Source organism: Vigna umbellata, chromosome 8 (genome assembly GCF_029865625.1).
Source record: "Vigna umbellata cultivar VRB3 chromosome 8, Vumbellata_1.0, whole genome shotgun sequence".
Classification (NCBI taxonomy): domain Eukaryota; kingdom Viridiplantae; phylum Streptophyta; class Magnoliopsida; order Fabales; family Fabaceae; genus Vigna; species Vigna umbellata.
Genome location: NC_142172.1, coordinates 47,257,570 through 47,275,441, shown reverse-complemented (window position 1 = coordinate 47,275,441; position 17,872 = coordinate 47,257,570). Strand labels below are relative to the sequence as shown.

The following is a 17,872-nucleotide window of genomic DNA, read 5'->3' as shown; positions in this document are numbered from 1 at the left end:
GTCTTTGGGCCTCTCGTTAGGATAATACCAAAATTCCAGTTCTGTATCCTTTCCATTTTTATTAATTTTATATAACTTTCACTTATGAATTCTATTTTATTACCCAATAGTGAGAAAGAATCTTATTTTTCCTGTAAATCAGATGTAAATTAAGAATAAAAAATTAGAGAAAAGCATACAACAAATAACAAAAAACACACCTGTTAAATAAAGTTTCATTAATGTCAAATTCCTTAAAGAAAACATAGATTAAACTAGATAGGTTTCAAAAGTAATATAGAGAGAGAAACATCACTCCATGCATGTTACAATGGTAACTTCAAACACAATCTTTTTCTTATCCATCAGCTCGAATCGACAAACATCTCCAGGCTTCAATTGACACCCTCTAATAAATTCACACCACCCAACGGTGAATCTACAGTAAGGGTCTAGTTTCACATCCCATGATTTCTTCCCAACTTCCAGCATCACTGCATTCGAATGACGAATACCATGATTTTTAAAGAAATCCCTTGGAAGATTCTGCATAATACACACTGAACCTAATCAGTCACATGATCAAAAACATGTTTGCATTTCTGAAACTCCTATCTAATTAATCCTACCACATAATATAAATCCATAGGTTTGAGGCAGACACTGAAGTGATTCTCCAACTCCCTTTCTTTGCATTCAGGAATTGAATGATCTAAAACGATAAAAACAAATCAAAAGGTGAAGAAACATAGCATGTTACAGTTGTAAGTGGTAAGCACTGTTTAACAAACACCAATAACCTGAAAACCTAGGAGAACTTGATTCTTCTGTGTCTCTAAAAATTATAACTTTGAATGAAATTCCCGATTTCTTGATTTTCTCAAAAACACATACATCCCCTAGTCGCAAGTTATTATCCTTTACAAAATTCTTCCATCCAGTAGTAAAATTTATTTGGCTACTGCTATTATTCCGACAAAATTCAACATGCCAAGGTCTGCTTTCAGAAGTCCAAAGAGTAACACGGTCATGCACATCTTCTTCAGCTTCTGTTATGAAACTACTCGGCACCCGCTGTGTTAAATTAAAAATAAATAACATCAACTACAAATTAATTACTATAAATATGATTTGATTGTTTGGGAGAAGGGTACCATGTTATGTCTTTGAATATATGATGGTTGCATTTTACGAATGAAGAAGGGATTCTTAGAGCGGAAAGATTCCGCTCTCTCCATAGCAGTGCCACTTCTAGTTGAAAAATTACAGGCAGAGGGTTTTCTTTTTGTACCTGTTGAAACATTAGAGTGAAAAGAAAATAACAAAGGGTTACAGGATCTTCAAGATTTTGAAAAAGAACAGAAAAAAAACAAAGATCCAACATTTCACCTCTTTTTTGGAATTTTGTACTATGAAAACCATTTGCATTTTGTTCGTCTAACTCCTCCTTGATGCTATGAGATGGACCACTTCTATTTGTAACATCTTCAGAGATATTAGGTGGGTTTCTACAGTTGGTTTTCACCTTCTTGCTAAAACGACAACGTGGTAAAGAAGATTTTGTCTTCTTGAAGTGTAGTGAAGAATTACCATTACCATTCTCTGCATTATCTAAAGTTGCTTCCTTTAAAGGGTACATAATTTCCAAGCCAGTTTGATGAAGTATGGTCACCTCAAACCGAGACATACCCACATATTTGAACATTAAGAGATCATTTTCGTCCAAAGAATAAAATTCTGCAAATTTCTTCCATTTATCAAATAACCAAATGTCAGCACCAACTTTTCTCCACTTCACTTCCCATTCAGCACCTTTGGGAAGAAGAAGATGCAGTGGATTTGATATATCTTGCCAGTATTTACTCACAAAACTCCGAGGTATTCTCTATCATGAAATATTCAACAGAGTCAATAACAACAGCATAATATTAAATGGAAAATAAGAGTCATTCACCCCTTCAAAATCTTGACTGAAAAAGATACTTGATAAATGGAAGATTTTAAAAAAGAATGAATGAACAAGTACCAGATCCCCATTTCGAAGTGTGTCTTCATCAATTTTCTTGAAGAAGTGAATGGCACTACCATCACCAGAAGACATTGTTCGACAATGAACTAGGATTTCGACTATTCAAAGTATCACCTTTCATATGATACAAGGTTTAGGATGTATAATAAATTATGATTTATAGAACAATAAATGAATATAACTGTTCACTATGCAAATTCTTTAATGATGATTCCTTGGAAAGGGAAAAGGACTATATTCTTAGTTGACTGTTGACTATATATATACCTGTATCAAACAGTATTATTTTGTAACTGAGTTTTTTTACTTTTTACTATTAATGAATTCTGATCACGTCACGTTGAAAATTTGTAGACTAAAATAAGTTTTTTTTTTTAATATTTAGTTCTACACATGTTATCTTCCATATTAAATATAAAATTTTTAGGGCTATTCAATACCACGGTGGTCTTTTTCTTTATCTTATGTACGTGTATAATTTCTAATAATTCATCATTCATTTACGAAAAAAAGAGGTTGATGATGTTATCAAGTAATTGGTTAGGTTTAACTAAATGTTGCATAGTAATTTTTATCCTTTGAGAGACTTATTAGTTCGTAAGACCTTATATATATATATATATATATATACATATATATATATATATATACATATATATATATATATATATATATATATTGTGCATTATTAAAATATGTAATGTTATGTTTAATTATTTATATTAGTTTAATAGTTTAAATTAGATTGGACGTTATACTATACCTAGAAATTCTACTCTATTAATAATCTAACAATAACTTCAATAAATGTGTTTCAAATTTAAAACATACAAAATCGAAATTCAGTAATAAGACAAATTCCACAAGAGACATCCCTTGACCTAGAGACATATAGGTTTCAAAATAACCGTAATCCTGAACCCAAATTCCAAAAAAAAAAAACATACATTAACCTAATTAGATAGGTTTCAAAAAGTAATAAGAAAGAAACAAACATCAATGACAAACATCGGTCAATGCAGGTTTCAATGGTAACTTTAGACACAATATTCTTCGTATCAATCAACTCAAAGCGACAAAAATCTGCATCCAGCGAGAATCTAACTTCACATTCCATGATATCTCCCCAACATCCAGGGTCACTGCTTCTTAATTATTACTAATACCATTATTTTCGAAGAAACTCCTTCCTTTGCATAATATACACTCAACCTAATGAGTCACATCACTCAACATGTTTGCATTTCTAAAACACCCTTCTAATTCTAATTAATAATAAAGATAATGATAATTTGACAATATTTTTTTAACAACGTGCTAACACCATCTACGTGTCATTATGTAATTGATTCATGTTGATGTTTATGATTATTATTATTATTGATTATGACACGTAAATAATATTAAAATATTATCAGAAAAATATTGTCAAAATATCATTATCCTAATAATAATCATACCAAAGAAGGCAAATACCGAGGATTCATGCAGACACTGAAGTAATTCAATAATACCCTGTGGTTGAGTTCAGAAATTGTATGATCTAAAAATTAAAAACAAATCAAAAGGTCAAAAAATATGAAGAAACATAGCATGCTACAGTTATAACTAGTAAGCACTACTTAAGAAATACCAACAACATGAAAACTTCAGAGAACTTGATTCTTCTCTGTCTCTAAAGTGAAACAAAAAGAACAAAGGGTGATAGTATCTTCAAGGTTTTTCTACAAATTCTTCAGCAAGAACACAGCTTCATGTAGGGAAACCATTGATCGCTTTTGAAAATATGAACTTTAAAAACACAATCATCTTTGCTAATCAGTTCAAATACACAAACATCTCCCGGTTGCACTTCACTCTCTGTCAAAAACAAGTGAATGCCAGCACCGAAACTATGATGAGCAAAACAACTGTTATTAAATAACAACTTTACTTTCCATGATATTTCCCCAAGCTGCAGCACCGCACACTTGTTTCCAATAATGTCTTTCAGATCTGGTACGCACTGCATAAGGTATATTTTTATTGCAAGAGTTTGAATGTAGAGCAGAATCAAAAACTAAATCAAGATGTGTTTCATGTTGAAGATTTACCCACCAGCCAATATTCTATCGCATGTTTGATCAAAGCAGTGAAAAAGGGATTGCAAGAAACAAAATTGCATGCTACTTCTCTTGCTCTAGTTTGATTAGGCTGGTTCAAAGATGAAGTTCTCTGTACAGACGTCTCACCTGTAATTCAAAGCCTAAACCAGTCAACGACAATCTTGAAATTTTGTGACATGACATGCTTGGTGGATTCAACTCTCGCTATCAGACATCATCAACATAAAATTCTGATCCACATAATACAACAAATATAAAGATAACAAGCAAACAAACAATGAATCCTTTCCTCCTATTTGTTCAGGGCTCTCTTCTTGATCCAAAATTATGATGGGTTCCTCCTCATTTTGATCGAGATTATCATTTCCATCACCACTGCCACAGGGATAGTTTATTTCCACTGCACTTTGGTCGTCGCATATGTTTAAACGAATCTGAGAAGTACCTTCATATTTAAAGAAAACAAAATGTCCATGGTCTAAGGAATAATATTCCACAAATTCCTTCCATCCATTTCTCAGCCATATCTCCCCATTGTCTTTTTCCCAATTCACTTTCCATTCAGTTCCATTTGGAACCTTTATGAACAAGGGATTTGGCAAGCCATCTTTATTAGTTACACATATAGATATAAGCCATAAGAATGCTTACAAGCCTTTGAAGGGTAGCATCCCTCTCGATACACTGAGAAGACATGCGTATAGTTGGAATATATGTAAGTTAATAAAACAAAAATGATCAGAGTGAAACAACTTATTTGATGACAATAGAAGCTAATAGAGCATTAAAAGGAACAAAACATATGAATGAGGAACCAAAATGTATTGCACAGAATTTATAAAGGCAAAGATGGAGAAATCTTACCTTCTCCATAAACTACTTCAGATTAAAGAAAAAACATGTCAAGGAATGAGTTGTATAGATTTAGATCACCGGTGAGGGCCAAAACGCACGAAGCACCTTCCTTTCCTTCCCCTCCGATACGCAAATCAAAGATGAAACCGAGTCGTCGTGATCGCGTCACCTCTACTATGAATCCACACTCGCAGCCGGCGATGTCGCCGAAGATTATCTTCTTATTTGTACTGTGCTGTGTTAGGTGTGACTCTTGGGGATTTTTAGCGGTTGGTGGGAGAAGTCCAACAAGAACTGTGCTTTTTTTGTTTTTCAGATGAGGGGATGCGGCAAGGCCATGTTTATGTTGCTGGAGTTGGTTCTTTCTTAGAAGAGAGAAAGATCGAGCAAAACCCTTCTTCTGATGGGGATGCTATGGAGGCAATGCAGCAAAGAAAACGAAAATAGCATGGAAAAACATGTATTCGTATCGTATACACAAGGGTAAATGAGACTAGCAAGCTAACCATCACAGCTAAACATTGATTCATACACAGAATCAAATAAGTTAACTAAGCTGGAATAGAAGACTCACCTTGAAAAACTGATTTTTTGTTTGGTTTTCTTCCTGGGGTTGTGGGTTTGGATTGTTTTCTTTGTCTCTTGTAGGTGAAAGGTAGCTGTGGTAACAGGGGATGGATGATGGTTGAAGTTAGAGGTGAGGGGAGTCAAAGGTTGGAATTGAGTGAATGCAGATGGTGAAGGTGATATCAGATGAATGAATGGAGGAATGGAGAGTAACGTGATATCTCATTCAATTTTTTTGTGTGATCCATGTATCTGTAACCTGCAACTCTTACTGCAATCCAGCAACCCTACTTCCTGCTCCATTGTTCCTTGCAGTCCTATTTTCCTCTTACGGCATCCAGCTGAAGATAATGCAGGCCTATGCACAGCTGAAGATAATGCAGGCCTATGCACAGCTGAGTCCATCCAAATATAGTTGATACTCTTGACAGGAAAAAGATTTGAAACCAAAAACTTATAGTATTGGTTCCGGCAACAGAGTCCTGCAATCTCTGTGTGATCATTTTTTTGTTTTTTTTTTGTCATACGTTTTCATTTTCTTCTTAAAAAAGATTAAAAGTTTAAATAAAGAAAAATAAACTAATATAAAATAAAATCAAAATAATAACATAAATTAAAATAAAAATGGAATAAAATAATATAATATAACGAAATATAATAAAGTAAAATAAAATTAAATTAAAGTAATGAAATAAAATAAGGTAAAAAAGAAATAAAAAATAATAAAAATATCTTGTTATTTAATCATCTCGGGTGTTGAAAATACTATTATTCTCACTTTCTTTTGTCAAAATTAAGTCTTATTTTTCTGATCTTTAAAGTCACTTAAAGTGAAATAGAGTTGGAATACAATTCACTCTTAAAACTAAATTAGTTTAATTTTAATATATTTTTAATGGAATACTAAATTAGTTTAATTTTAATATATTTTTAATGAAATTTGTTGACGTCAATGTGTATCGGATTTTAGTAGACAAAAATATCCTTATATATCATGAATTTTAAGTTGTAAAGTTAAAGATATTTTAATAATTTTCATTCTTAAAACTAAAAAAAACCCTAAATCTTTGTCCACTTTTCTCATTCCTCTCAACCCTAATTTACATTCCTTACTTATCTCATTTATTTATATGATTTGTGAAGCTAAATATTTTATCTACCATTACATTCTTTTGACTTAATTTTTAATTAGCTAAACTTGGTTTGATTTTGATATTGGTTTATTGATGATAGTGTGCCTACAAAGGGGAGTTTGTAACACAACAAAATTCTAAAATTTAAAAACGAAATCAGAAGGGAAAATATATAACACAACTATTCAATCAAAAATCAACATCAACATCATCAATTATTTTGTTATTAACATGAAAAACAAATGAACGAACAGAAAATTGTGGTGTCACCGGTTGTTGTGTGTGTGGGCAGAGAAAATGTTGGAGTGAGAGAGATGAAAGAGAAAGGGTTGAGAGGGACGAGGAAGGTGAGAAAGGAGGTATTTTTGTCTACTAAAACCCGGTACACATTGCTAAAATGTACCAACTGAAAAACAGTCGTAGTCCTAGACCGTTAGCAAACCCCATTTTTAATTATTTCTTTTATTTGTTTTGTAACATTTGTTTAACAGTTATTATATAATATTTTATTAATATTACTTTTTTCTTTTTCACTCCCAGTATTTTATACAAGATTAAATATTCAAGAAAATTATAATTTTAAAAGTTTATAGCACAATGTTAATTTTTCATATTTAATAAAACAGAAATAGTTTCAATAGAAAGTAATGTAATGATTATTTCATATAGATTTTGAAAACTAAAAATTAATTTATAGTTACTTTTAATATATTATTCTTTTCTTTTTCACTCCCAGTATTTTTATACAAGATTAAATTGTCAAAAAAAAAATTACAATTTAAAAATTTTATAGCACAATGTTAATTTTTCTTATTTAATAAAACAGAAATAGTTTTAATAGAAAGTAATGTAATGGTTATTTCATATAGATTTTGAAAAATAAAAATTAATTTATAGTTACTTTTAATATATTTTTTTAAAGAATATATAAATATTGATTTTATAAAAATCTATTTAAAATAATTTTTTAATTGTAATTATATTTTAAATACATAATATTATTATTTTGAAAATTTAAAAATATAATACAGGTTGAGTTTATTTAAGCTTAAAAAATACGATAGTTTTAAAGAAAAATATGTATTTAAAGTAAGTTCTTTTTTATTATTTTAAAATTTGGGTAAAATTGCAAAAACACATTTTTATCGTGTTCTTCTTGTATTTAAAACTTTTATGAATTTATTTTAATAAACTATTTAAAATATATTATATATAAATTAGTTTTTAATTTATTTTTAGTTTTGACATTTTAATATAATAAACATGTTTCGGTTTAAAAAGAAATATTTTTTCTCAAAACAATCATCAATTAAAATAAATTAAATAAGTTATTATTTTTATAAAATAGTGTTAATATAACATAAACTTTTTTATATCAAAATTGAATAAAAATATACACAAATTTATAAACTTTAGAAAAATAAGAAACTAGATATTAATATAGTTTCATAATTTGATTAAAAAACGCATTACTTATAAATATAATTAAGTTAATACATTTAAAAAACGAAGCCGATTCAACGTATAACAAGACGAAAAATGGAATCAGCAGTGACCGATTCCAATCACAATATAACTGATTCCAACATACCGGAAACTGATTCAAAAAATTTAAAATCCATTTCGTGAGACATTATATTATTTTATTTATTTATCTTTTCCATCACCAGTGCCACAGGGATAGTCTATTTCGACTCCACTTTGGTCACATATGTATACACGAACCTCGGATGTTCCTTCGTATTTAAAGAAAACAAAATGTCCATGGTCTAAGGAATAATGTTCCACAAATTCCTTCCATCCCTCTCTCAGCCAAATCTCACCGCTGTCTTTTTCCCAAATCACTTTCCATTCAGTTCCATTTGGAAGCTTCATGAACAGAGGATTTGGCAAACCACCTCCATAATTAGCAGTGAATATGTTTGGTATTTTCTGCAAAAGGAAATTGGTGGTCAGTGTCTTATAATCTTCATAAATCTCTGTTAGTACACATATAGATATAAACCATAAGAATGCTTACAATGCTTTGAAGATTGGTTTTAAGAATAACTTTGAAGAAGGAGATTGGCAGGGTAGCATTCCTCTGGGTACACTGAGAAGCCATGCGTGTAGTTGGAATATATGTAAGCTAATAAAACAAAAACTATAAGAGTGAAACAACTTATTTTATGGCAGTAGAAGCTAACAGAGTATCAAAAAGAACAAAACCTATGAATGAGAAACCAGAATGTATTGACAGAACTTATAAAGAAAGAGATTGAGAAATCTTACATTCTACATAAACTACTTTGAGACACTAAAACAAAATCACCCTTTCTCCTCTCTCAGCAGTTGTGGTTGTGCTCTTGTTTCTCTGTTCTCGTTTGCTTCTTCTATATCTCCCTTTACTCTCTTCACATCCTCTTCCAAAAGAAAAAAGCAAAGCTACCTCTTTAATAATCCAAAACCTTAACTTGAAAAATAAATGTCCTTACCAACCAGCTCAAAATTACAGACATAGCATTCGATTTGCATTGACCCATGAGACCAACAGAAAGATAATTTATGGTATTTTTCTTCCCAACATTTATTCCCAATGCTCAAAAGTATCCTCTGTCATTGTCAATTCGTATTCCGTAATTTGATGTTCACATGATCACAAATTAAAACGGAAACTGGCATCACTGTATTTTTCGATTCTCTTCAAGAAGTGGATATGGTGTGAAGTCATCCTTTAGGAAATAAAACAGAGTTGGTTGTCTAAATTGTTTGGGTTCCTTGTTTTGGCTCCTGTGCTCATCTTACAAGATCAAAATCAATTTTCTATAAATACTTATGTAATAATTATGGCACAATTAATGTTTACTCTGCATATTTTAACAATATTTATTTTTATGTGTTATTTTCTGATTGGTTCACATTGATGTTGTGTTATTCTGATTGATTTATATTAGTGTTTATGATTATTATTATTGATTGTGGAGTAATTTTGGACTAATTATTTAAAATAACACATAAATAATATTAAAATGTTGTTAAAATATCATTATCTTTTTATAACTTGATGGTACAAAATTCTATCTGCATGAATGAAAGCATAATTTGAGTTGGATGATTATGAAATCTGTTAAGATTAAGTTTTATTTTTCTGGTTTAACTGGTTTAAGACCATACTGACCTAAAAATTAAATAAATTTAGTTTTAATATATTTTTAATTACTTTTTTCATTTATTTTGTCGTTTTTATCCATTAATTTTCATATAATATTTTATTAATATCATTTTTTCTTTTCTATTCCAAAATTTTTTATGCAATGTTAAATATGAAAAAAATTATAGTTTAAGAATTTTATGATATAAGATTAAGATTTGATTATCTAATAAAAAAGATAATTTTAATAGAAAATTGTGTAATGATTATTTTGTATAAATTTTAAAAATAAAAGTTAATTTATATTTGTGTTTAATTTATTGTTTTTAAAAAATATATAAATACTGGTTTTATAAAAAATTATTTAAAATAATTTTTTAATTGTAATCATATTTTAGATAAGTAATTTTATTTTGTTAGAATTTGTTTAAGCTTAAAATAAGACCATTTGAAAAAGAAAATATATTCAAATAAATCATTGTTTTATAAGTTGAGAATTTGGATATAGTCATAAAAAAATTCAGAATTTGGATATAATTGTAATAATATTATTGTGTTTTTAAAGTTTTTATGAATTTATTTTGATAAACTATTTAAAAAATATTATATATAAATTAATTTTTATCTTATTTTTGGTTTTGATCTCTAAAATATAAAAAGCATGTTTTAATCTTCTCAGAAGAATCATCCAAAAAAAAATTAAATAAGTTATTGTTTTTATATTTTCCTATATTAAAATTAAATAAAAATACATACAATTTTATAGAATTTAAATTAATAAAAAATTATATATTAATATAATACATAATTTGATTGAAAAGGTGTAAATATAATTAAATAACAACATCAATAAATAAATATATTAACTTAATCAGAAAATTTTTAAGATAAAACGAATTTGACAGATAGCAAGATAAAAAATGAAATCGATTCTAGAAAAACTTATAACCAATTCCAATTTATTAAAACATTTTTTAACATATTAAATTAAATAAATTTCTGATAAATTTTTACAAACTTTATTTTTAAATTTATTTTCTATCTCGTCCAGAGTTTTCTCTTTATCATTTTCCATAAAAAAACATAATAATCTTTCTCTTTTTTTTGTGTCACGTGACTCAATTATAAATATAGACGGGTTTTACAATTTCTTTTTGTGTATGGCTGTCGTTTCTGATTCTTCAAAATATGTAATTCCATCTCTTTCTTTGCTTCTAACTTCTCAGAACCAAACACAACCGTTACTTCCACATTTAATATTTATCTTCTCAACAGTTGTGCGGTAACTTTTCTCCTTCATTACTGCTTTTGAAACAGCTTAATGTTAGCCTATTCCTCTTAGTTTTATTTATTCATTTTTCCTTTATACTCACAGCACGAAGATAGAACATAAAAAAAGCTTGGACGAGGGACAAATGCTCCAGAGATTAATTAACAATATAAAATCCAAAACTTTAATGAATGAGTTTTTCCACTTTGCCCTTCCGTAAATCTGATTCAATCTAAATTTTTAATACAAAACTCTTTTTTAATTCCACGTGCCATACCACATAATGCACAATTAAACGGCCGTTTGTCCAATTTGACGGCAGACCTTTAAGGGTGTTGCTCCCTCCACCTCCACACCTTTCTTCCTCCACCTCCCCTTTACTATTTTGCCCTTAAATAAAATTTTATTTTTAGGGTTAATTTTTTTAATTTTACCCATTCACAACCTATTCCACTAATAACCTATTTTAGTTCCTCCTACAGAGTAAAATATTTTTTTTTATTTTAACATTATTTTTCTTCATCTCTTTCTTTTGTCGCGGTGAGATACTACAAGTTGTAAAGGTTGGTGGTAGTGGAAAGAATTATCAAGTAGTCTCCCTCTCGTGGTGCAGTGTCGCTCTCGTGATGCAGTGTCGCTCTCGTGGTGCAGTACGTGTGTTGCTTCCTTAAGGTGTGTTTTCGAATAAACCTTCAAATAAAACCCTAAAATAAAAAACGTAACTTTTAAACGGTGACATCCTTCAACGGATGTCAACATCCGTTTAAGGAAAGAACGGATGTCAACATCCGTTTAAGGAAAAAAACGAATGTCAACATCCGTTTAAGGAAAAAACGGATGTCGACATCCGTTTTTTCCTTAAACGGATGTTGACATCCGTTTTTTTCCTTAAACGGATGTTGACATCCGTTCTTTCCTTAAACGGATGTTGACATCCGTTCTTTCCATAAACGGATGTTGACATCAGTTCTTTCCTTAAACGGACTCTGAGTTACGTTTTTAATTTTAGGATTTATTTTATTAGTTTATTCTTTATTTTGGAAATATTTTAATAATTTAATTTAAATGTTTTGATTTATTATTTTTTAATATATTTTTAATGTATTTTAATAATGTAAGGAAAATGAAGAAGAAAGAATCGTATGAGGAGAAGTGAAACGGAGAAGACAAATGGAGTTGTAAAGTAAAACAGAAGACAAATTGTTAAACGAAATTGAGAGATGGAAAGATTGAGTGCAGGAAGTAAAGTAGGAGAACTAGGTTTGGAATAAATTAAAATAATAAAAATAAAAAATTTTAATTTGAGGATATAATTGGAATTAAAAAAAATTGGGGAGGTGGAGGGAGAAAGGTGTGGTGGTGGAGGGAGCAACACCCGACCTTTAATTGTTCCAATTTTAAAAAAATGAGGACCCAGTTGACACGGCAAAAAGAAGAGTGATTCTTCCTACACCTCACTGCCTTCATCCTGCACCCCCAATTTTACTTCTTTACCCTTCATTTAACAAAAAGTCAAAACTTAATTAATTAATGTTTTCTAACCGTACTTCGAAGTGCGTTTCATAATTAATGTTTTCAAACCGCACTTCGAAGTGCGTTTCATAGTGGTTGCACTTCGAGCGTTCTATATATTTCTGTCGCACTTTGAAGTGCGTTTCTTATGTTATGCTAAGAAATTCAAAAAAATTACATATATAATAATTAAATAATTACAAATAAATCCAAAATAATATTTAACAAAATTTACAGATAATAATTATTATTTAATTTCATAAACAATTTAATAATTATTTCAATTTCATAAAAAATTAAAAAACTTAAATAAAATTAAATACATAATAAATAATATATTACGAAAATAATAATATGTTGAAAAATAATAAATTCCACAAAATTTAACAAACAAATAAAATAATTCAAAATATATTAAAACAAAACAGTTTATTTAACAACTAACATAAAAAATTAAATTTATTATACCAACCTAATAAAAATAAAACCTAATAAAATAAATATATACTAACCTAATAAAAAAAATTAAAAAACCTTAAGTTTCAAAAACTGCACGCCATTTGAAATCCGGCAAACAACTACCGCACTTCCATGTGCGGTTAGTCTGCCGCTTCCGCAAATCGAAATGCGGTGGTATCTCTGTGCTTTTCGCAGATCGAACTGCGGTTTGTGCTTTTCACAGATCGAAATGCGATTTCTCTTTGCTTTCCGCAGATCGAAATGTGGTTCTATGTTTCCGCACTTCCAACTGCGGACGTCTCTGACCGCAACTCCAAAGGCGTTTAAGCTCTCCGGCGAACGAACAAAAACCGAAACTCCGACGCACGAAGGGAACACCCAAGCACTAGATTATGACAGCAAACAAAACAAAGCAGATGTAATGCAATGGTACTAACCTAGACGCCAGAAACACCTCAGATCTGTGAGGCCACGACAGGACGAACGCAAAGCGTGGCAAGGACGAACGCAGAATCTTGGCACGAAGGACGAACGCTTGCACAGGAGGGAGGGCGGAGACAAAATACAGTGGTGGTGGTAGAGGATACGAGGGAGAGAATAATGGCAGAGGAGGAGGACGGAGAGAAAAAGAGGGAGGAGAGATTTGGAAAGGGGGTGTAGGGTTTGAGTTTGAAATGCGTCAGGAAGAGTTAAACTTTTAGTCAAACTTTTTAAAAATCCAAAATATTTTGACGGTTGAAAGGCTATACTTGGAATTAAAATATATTTTGGAGGTGCAGGACGAAGTCAGTGAGGTGCAGGGAGAATCACTCCAAAAAGAAAGGGGACTTAAATGACATTTCGGACCAAAATAAGGATCTACAGAGACATTAAACCTATAGATATGATATCTTAACAACTTTTCCAACACAGGACACTTGTCACCATTTTATTGATTTATTTGAATTTATTTTTAAAAGACTATTTGAAACGGACTAATCACAAGTAATCATCTATGCCTTGTAAAACAAATTATTAAAAGAACTTTTTCCTTATATATATATAAAATAGAATAATAATACTTTAACAATATTTTTTTGACAACATTTTAACATTATTTATATGTCATTATGTGATTGGTCTAAAACTACTTAAGACTCAATAACAATAATCATAAACAACCAATCACATAATGAAAAATTACTCCACATTCCCTTTTTCTGCTATATGCTATGTTAAGAAAACAAAAATTACATAGTGAAACAACTTATTTTAAATAGTGGCTAATAGAACATTAAAAAGAACCAAACCTAATCTCGCCATGTGATGATCAATGTATGATTCAAAGAATTTTAGAGGATGTGTAACAGCAACCTATGAATGAGGAATCAGAACGTGTAGTATAGATCTTATAAAGGCGGCAAAGGTGTATAAATAACTATTAATAGAGATTTATGAGCATTATTACACACTAACTACTAATGTTTCCTTTTATATTGAAATCACAACCTTCAACAAAATGACGAGGAACTAACATGATTTTGAATGAAGGATCAGAACAAAACCCTGAACAGATGGTAAGGATCGATTCATCATTTGTTTGTTTGTTATCTTTATAATTTTTTTGTATTATGTGCATCAGAATTCTATTTTGATAAGTATGTAATATTATTATTAAAAATTAAAATGTATGTTATTATTGAATTATATTTTGTGTAATTTAATCATGTTTAATTAAAAAAGCATGAGCATGTGCCTCCCTCTTCCCCAGACTCAAGTGATCGAATTTCACTGACTATGCGTGCTGTCATAAGTAGTGACTGTACGTATTTTGTATTCTCGATAATTATGATTATCTGCATCTTTGACTCTATTCCGATGCATCCTCCACCGTCTATCTTATTTAGATGTGTTGTCGTCATAAGTAATAGTGGTTATTTATATGTTTTTATATTGGTTAAGCTAAAAAAACATATTTAAATTATGTTCAATAGCTATTGAAAATTGAGATTAAAATTAATTTAGGTACATTTTTTAAAATTTTGAAAAAAATTAAAAATAAAATTGTGATAAAATTATGAAATCTTATATCAATAATTTCTTAAATCAGAACAACTTTTTTCTATTTGTATGAATTTATTCTCCCAGCAATATGGTCACAAAAAGAGTGGCGCCAATTGTATTTTCATAAAAGTATATGTGTAATCAATTTTTTCGGAAACCGTGGTGGCAGTTATTTATGATCAATTATAACATAAAAAAACGAAGTTAAATCTTAAAATATATATTTCTCCAATAATTATATGAATATAACTTAAGCAGATCAATTTTATTTTATATATATTTATTTATTAGTTTTAAATTAGTGGCTGATTTAAAAATTTTCGATCACTTAAAAATATTATATAAATTGGAATAAAGTTAACATTAAGTGAATGTTAACACAGTATTATTTACTTTTTCATTGTAAAATAAATATTAATAAAATAAATTAAAACTTTATAAAAGTATGAATTTACATTAAAAATTCAATTATTTAAAACTTCCATAATTTTGTGAAATATTATTAACAAAGAATTTAAATATTAAGTTTTAATTTTATAAACTGGTTATTTAATAATTAATTAATTCGAATTTTAATTTGTATTCGTTTTACTAAGATCAAATTTTTAAAAATACTTTGTATAACGTATTATTATATTATCTTATCAGTTTAACTTTCTTTATCCTATCAATCAAATTTTTTGAACTTCCACAGTATTGCTTTCAATTCGATAAACTTTTTCACCCTCTCTTGTAACTTCCAAGGAATAAAGTTTAGGAGAGTGTGACATAACAGATGCAATAATTTCTCTATTGAAAAGACTTACGAAACCAATAGATTTGATAAATCTGAACCACCTTCACATCAACCATGGCAGCAAGTCAGAGTTTCAATGATGATAACGATGAATGGAGAACACAAACCTAAACATGATCCTGTTTACCATAACTTTCTCTTAAAATATTTCGATCATTAATCACCTAAAGCAAAGCTATATTTTCAATAAAAGGGTAAATTTAACTGATATCAGTTTCTCATAGATGGTTGATTCAATAACAGTAACATTGTTTTAACAGATGGAAAGACCCCATTACAGTAACCTTGCTTCTTTACAACATTTTTTTTCAAATTCTTCAGCAAGAACACAGCTTCATGCAGGGAAATCAGTGATCGCGTTTGAAAACATGAACTTTAAAAACACAATCCTTTGTGCTAATCAGTTCAAATACACAAACATCTCCAGATTGCAATTCACTCTCACTCGAAAATATGTAATAGCCAGCACCGAACCTGTATTGTCGAAAACGTTTGGTACTGTGTAACAACTTTACTTTCCAAGATCTTTCCCCAAGTTGTAGCACCGCACACTTCTTGCTCCCAATAATGTCTTTCAAATCTGGAACGCACTGCATAACATTTTTATTGCAAGAGTCTGAATGTAGAACAGAACCAAAGATTAAATCAAAGTATTCACATTTTTAACTCTACCTACCAGACGATATTGTCTCTCATGACAAGGTTTTATGAAGAAGGTGAAGAAGGGATTGCATGAGACGAAATTGGAAGCTATTTGTCGTGCTCTGGTTTGAGTTGGCCAGTTCAAAGATGAAGTTCTTTGAGCATAGTTCTCACCTGTGGAATGCAATTCAAAGCCTCAACCATTAAGAATCTTGAAATTTTTGTGAAATGACATGCTTGGTGGTTTCAACTCTCGCTACACATCATGAACATAAAATCCTGATCCACGTGAAACAGAAAATGTAAAGATAACAAGCAAACAGAAAATGAATCCTTACCCCCTATTCGTTCAGCTTTCTGTTGTGTTTCTTCGTCCAAAATCATGTTGGGTTTGTCCTCAGTTTGAACAAGGTTGTCGTTTTCATCAGCAGTGTCTTCAGTTTGAACAAGGTTGTCATTTTCATCATCTGTGCCACAGAAATAGTCTATTTCTACTGCACTTTGGTCGAATATGATTACATGAATCTGAGATGTTCCTTCATATTTAAAGCAAACTAAATGTCCATGGTCCAGGGAGTAATGTTGCACAAATTCTTTCCAGCCCTTTTCCAGCCAAACCTCACGGTTGTGTTTTGCCCACTTCACTTCCCATTCGGTTCCATTTGAAAGCTTCATAAGCAAAGGATTTGGCAAGCCATCTCCATATTTGCGGGTGAATTTGTTGGGAATTTTCTGCCAAAAGAAAAGAAAAAAAATGTTTGTTAGGGTGTAATTATATATCAATAGCAAATACTTGAACTATCATACAAACATATAGATATGAGGCTAAGAGTGCTTACAAGCCTTTCGAGATTTGTTTTAAGAATAACTTTGAAGAAGAAGATTGGGAGGGTAGCATCCGTCCTGAGAATCTGAGAAGCCATGCAGTGGGAATGTATGTAAGCTAATAAAATGAAAGTGCTAGTTTTCTGATCCTGCTGCATATAAACCCGAGCTACTTTTTTTTTCTCATATTGTTCGTCTTTTTTATTATTATTTCGATTGTGACAAGACAAAAATATCATAAGTTTATGTAATAATATATTTAAAATTATAATATTTTTAGTTTTATTAATTCTAAAACGTAAATGTTGAAAATGTTATAATGAAACTTAATTATGATTTGTAACTCTGGTTAGGTTTATTTGTGACAACGGACATGTTGGAAATTTTTCTGGTACATTTTCATCTTTAATATACATAGTCTAATATATATATATATATATAGAATTTTCGATTTGGGTTGGGTTCATTTATTTGGATCAAGTAAATTGAGGTTTGTTTTTTTTTGCACATCTTATATTGTAACATTT

At 29.9% G+C, this 17,872-nt stretch overlaps 3 protein-coding genes across 3 annotated transcripts; all 3 read right to left on the bottom strand.

Moving 5' to 3' along the window:
* Positions 1-197: 197 nt before the first annotated feature.
* Positions 198-2,110, bottom strand: LOC124838216 (B3 domain-containing transcription factor VRN1-like). The gene is made up of 6 exons (XM_088097040.1): positions 2,006-2,110; positions 1,369-1,864; positions 1,134-1,270; positions 780-1,053; positions 609-691; positions 198-525 (listed from the first exon to the last, which is right to left on the bottom strand). Exons 1-6 carry the CDS (start codon positions 2,078-2,080, stop codon positions 292-294), a joined length of 1,299 nt encoding a protein of 432 aa, XP_087953166.1. The 5' UTR covers positions 2,081-2,110; the 3' UTR covers positions 198-291.
* A 1,392-nt stretch (positions 2,111-3,502) lies between these two features.
* LOC124838217 (B3 domain-containing transcription factor VRN1-like) lies at positions 3,503-9,111 on the bottom strand. The gene is made up of 7 exons (XM_088097276.1): positions 8,940-9,111; positions 8,689-8,796; positions 8,319-8,600; positions 5,808-5,958; positions 4,390-4,720; positions 4,106-4,244; positions 3,503-4,013 (listed from the first exon to the last, which is right to left on the bottom strand). The coding sequence occupies exons 2-7, from the start codon at positions 8,770-8,772 to the stop codon at positions 3,744-3,746; spliced, it is 1,257 nt and encodes a 418-aa protein (XP_087953402.1). The 5' UTR covers positions 8,773-8,796; positions 8,940-9,111; the 3' UTR covers positions 3,503-3,743.
* A 7,000-nt stretch (positions 9,112-16,111) lies between these two features.
* On the bottom strand, positions 16,112-17,443 carry LOC124838218 (B3 domain-containing transcription factor VRN1-like). The gene is made up of 4 exons (XM_088097275.1): positions 17,360-17,443; positions 16,859-17,252; positions 16,555-16,715; positions 16,112-16,468 (listed from the first exon to the last, which is right to left on the bottom strand). The coding sequence occupies exons 1-4, from the start codon at positions 17,441-17,443 to the stop codon at positions 16,226-16,228; spliced, it is 882 nt and encodes a 293-aa protein (XP_087953401.1). The 3' UTR covers positions 16,112-16,225.
* Positions 17,444-17,872: the final 429 nt, after the last annotated feature.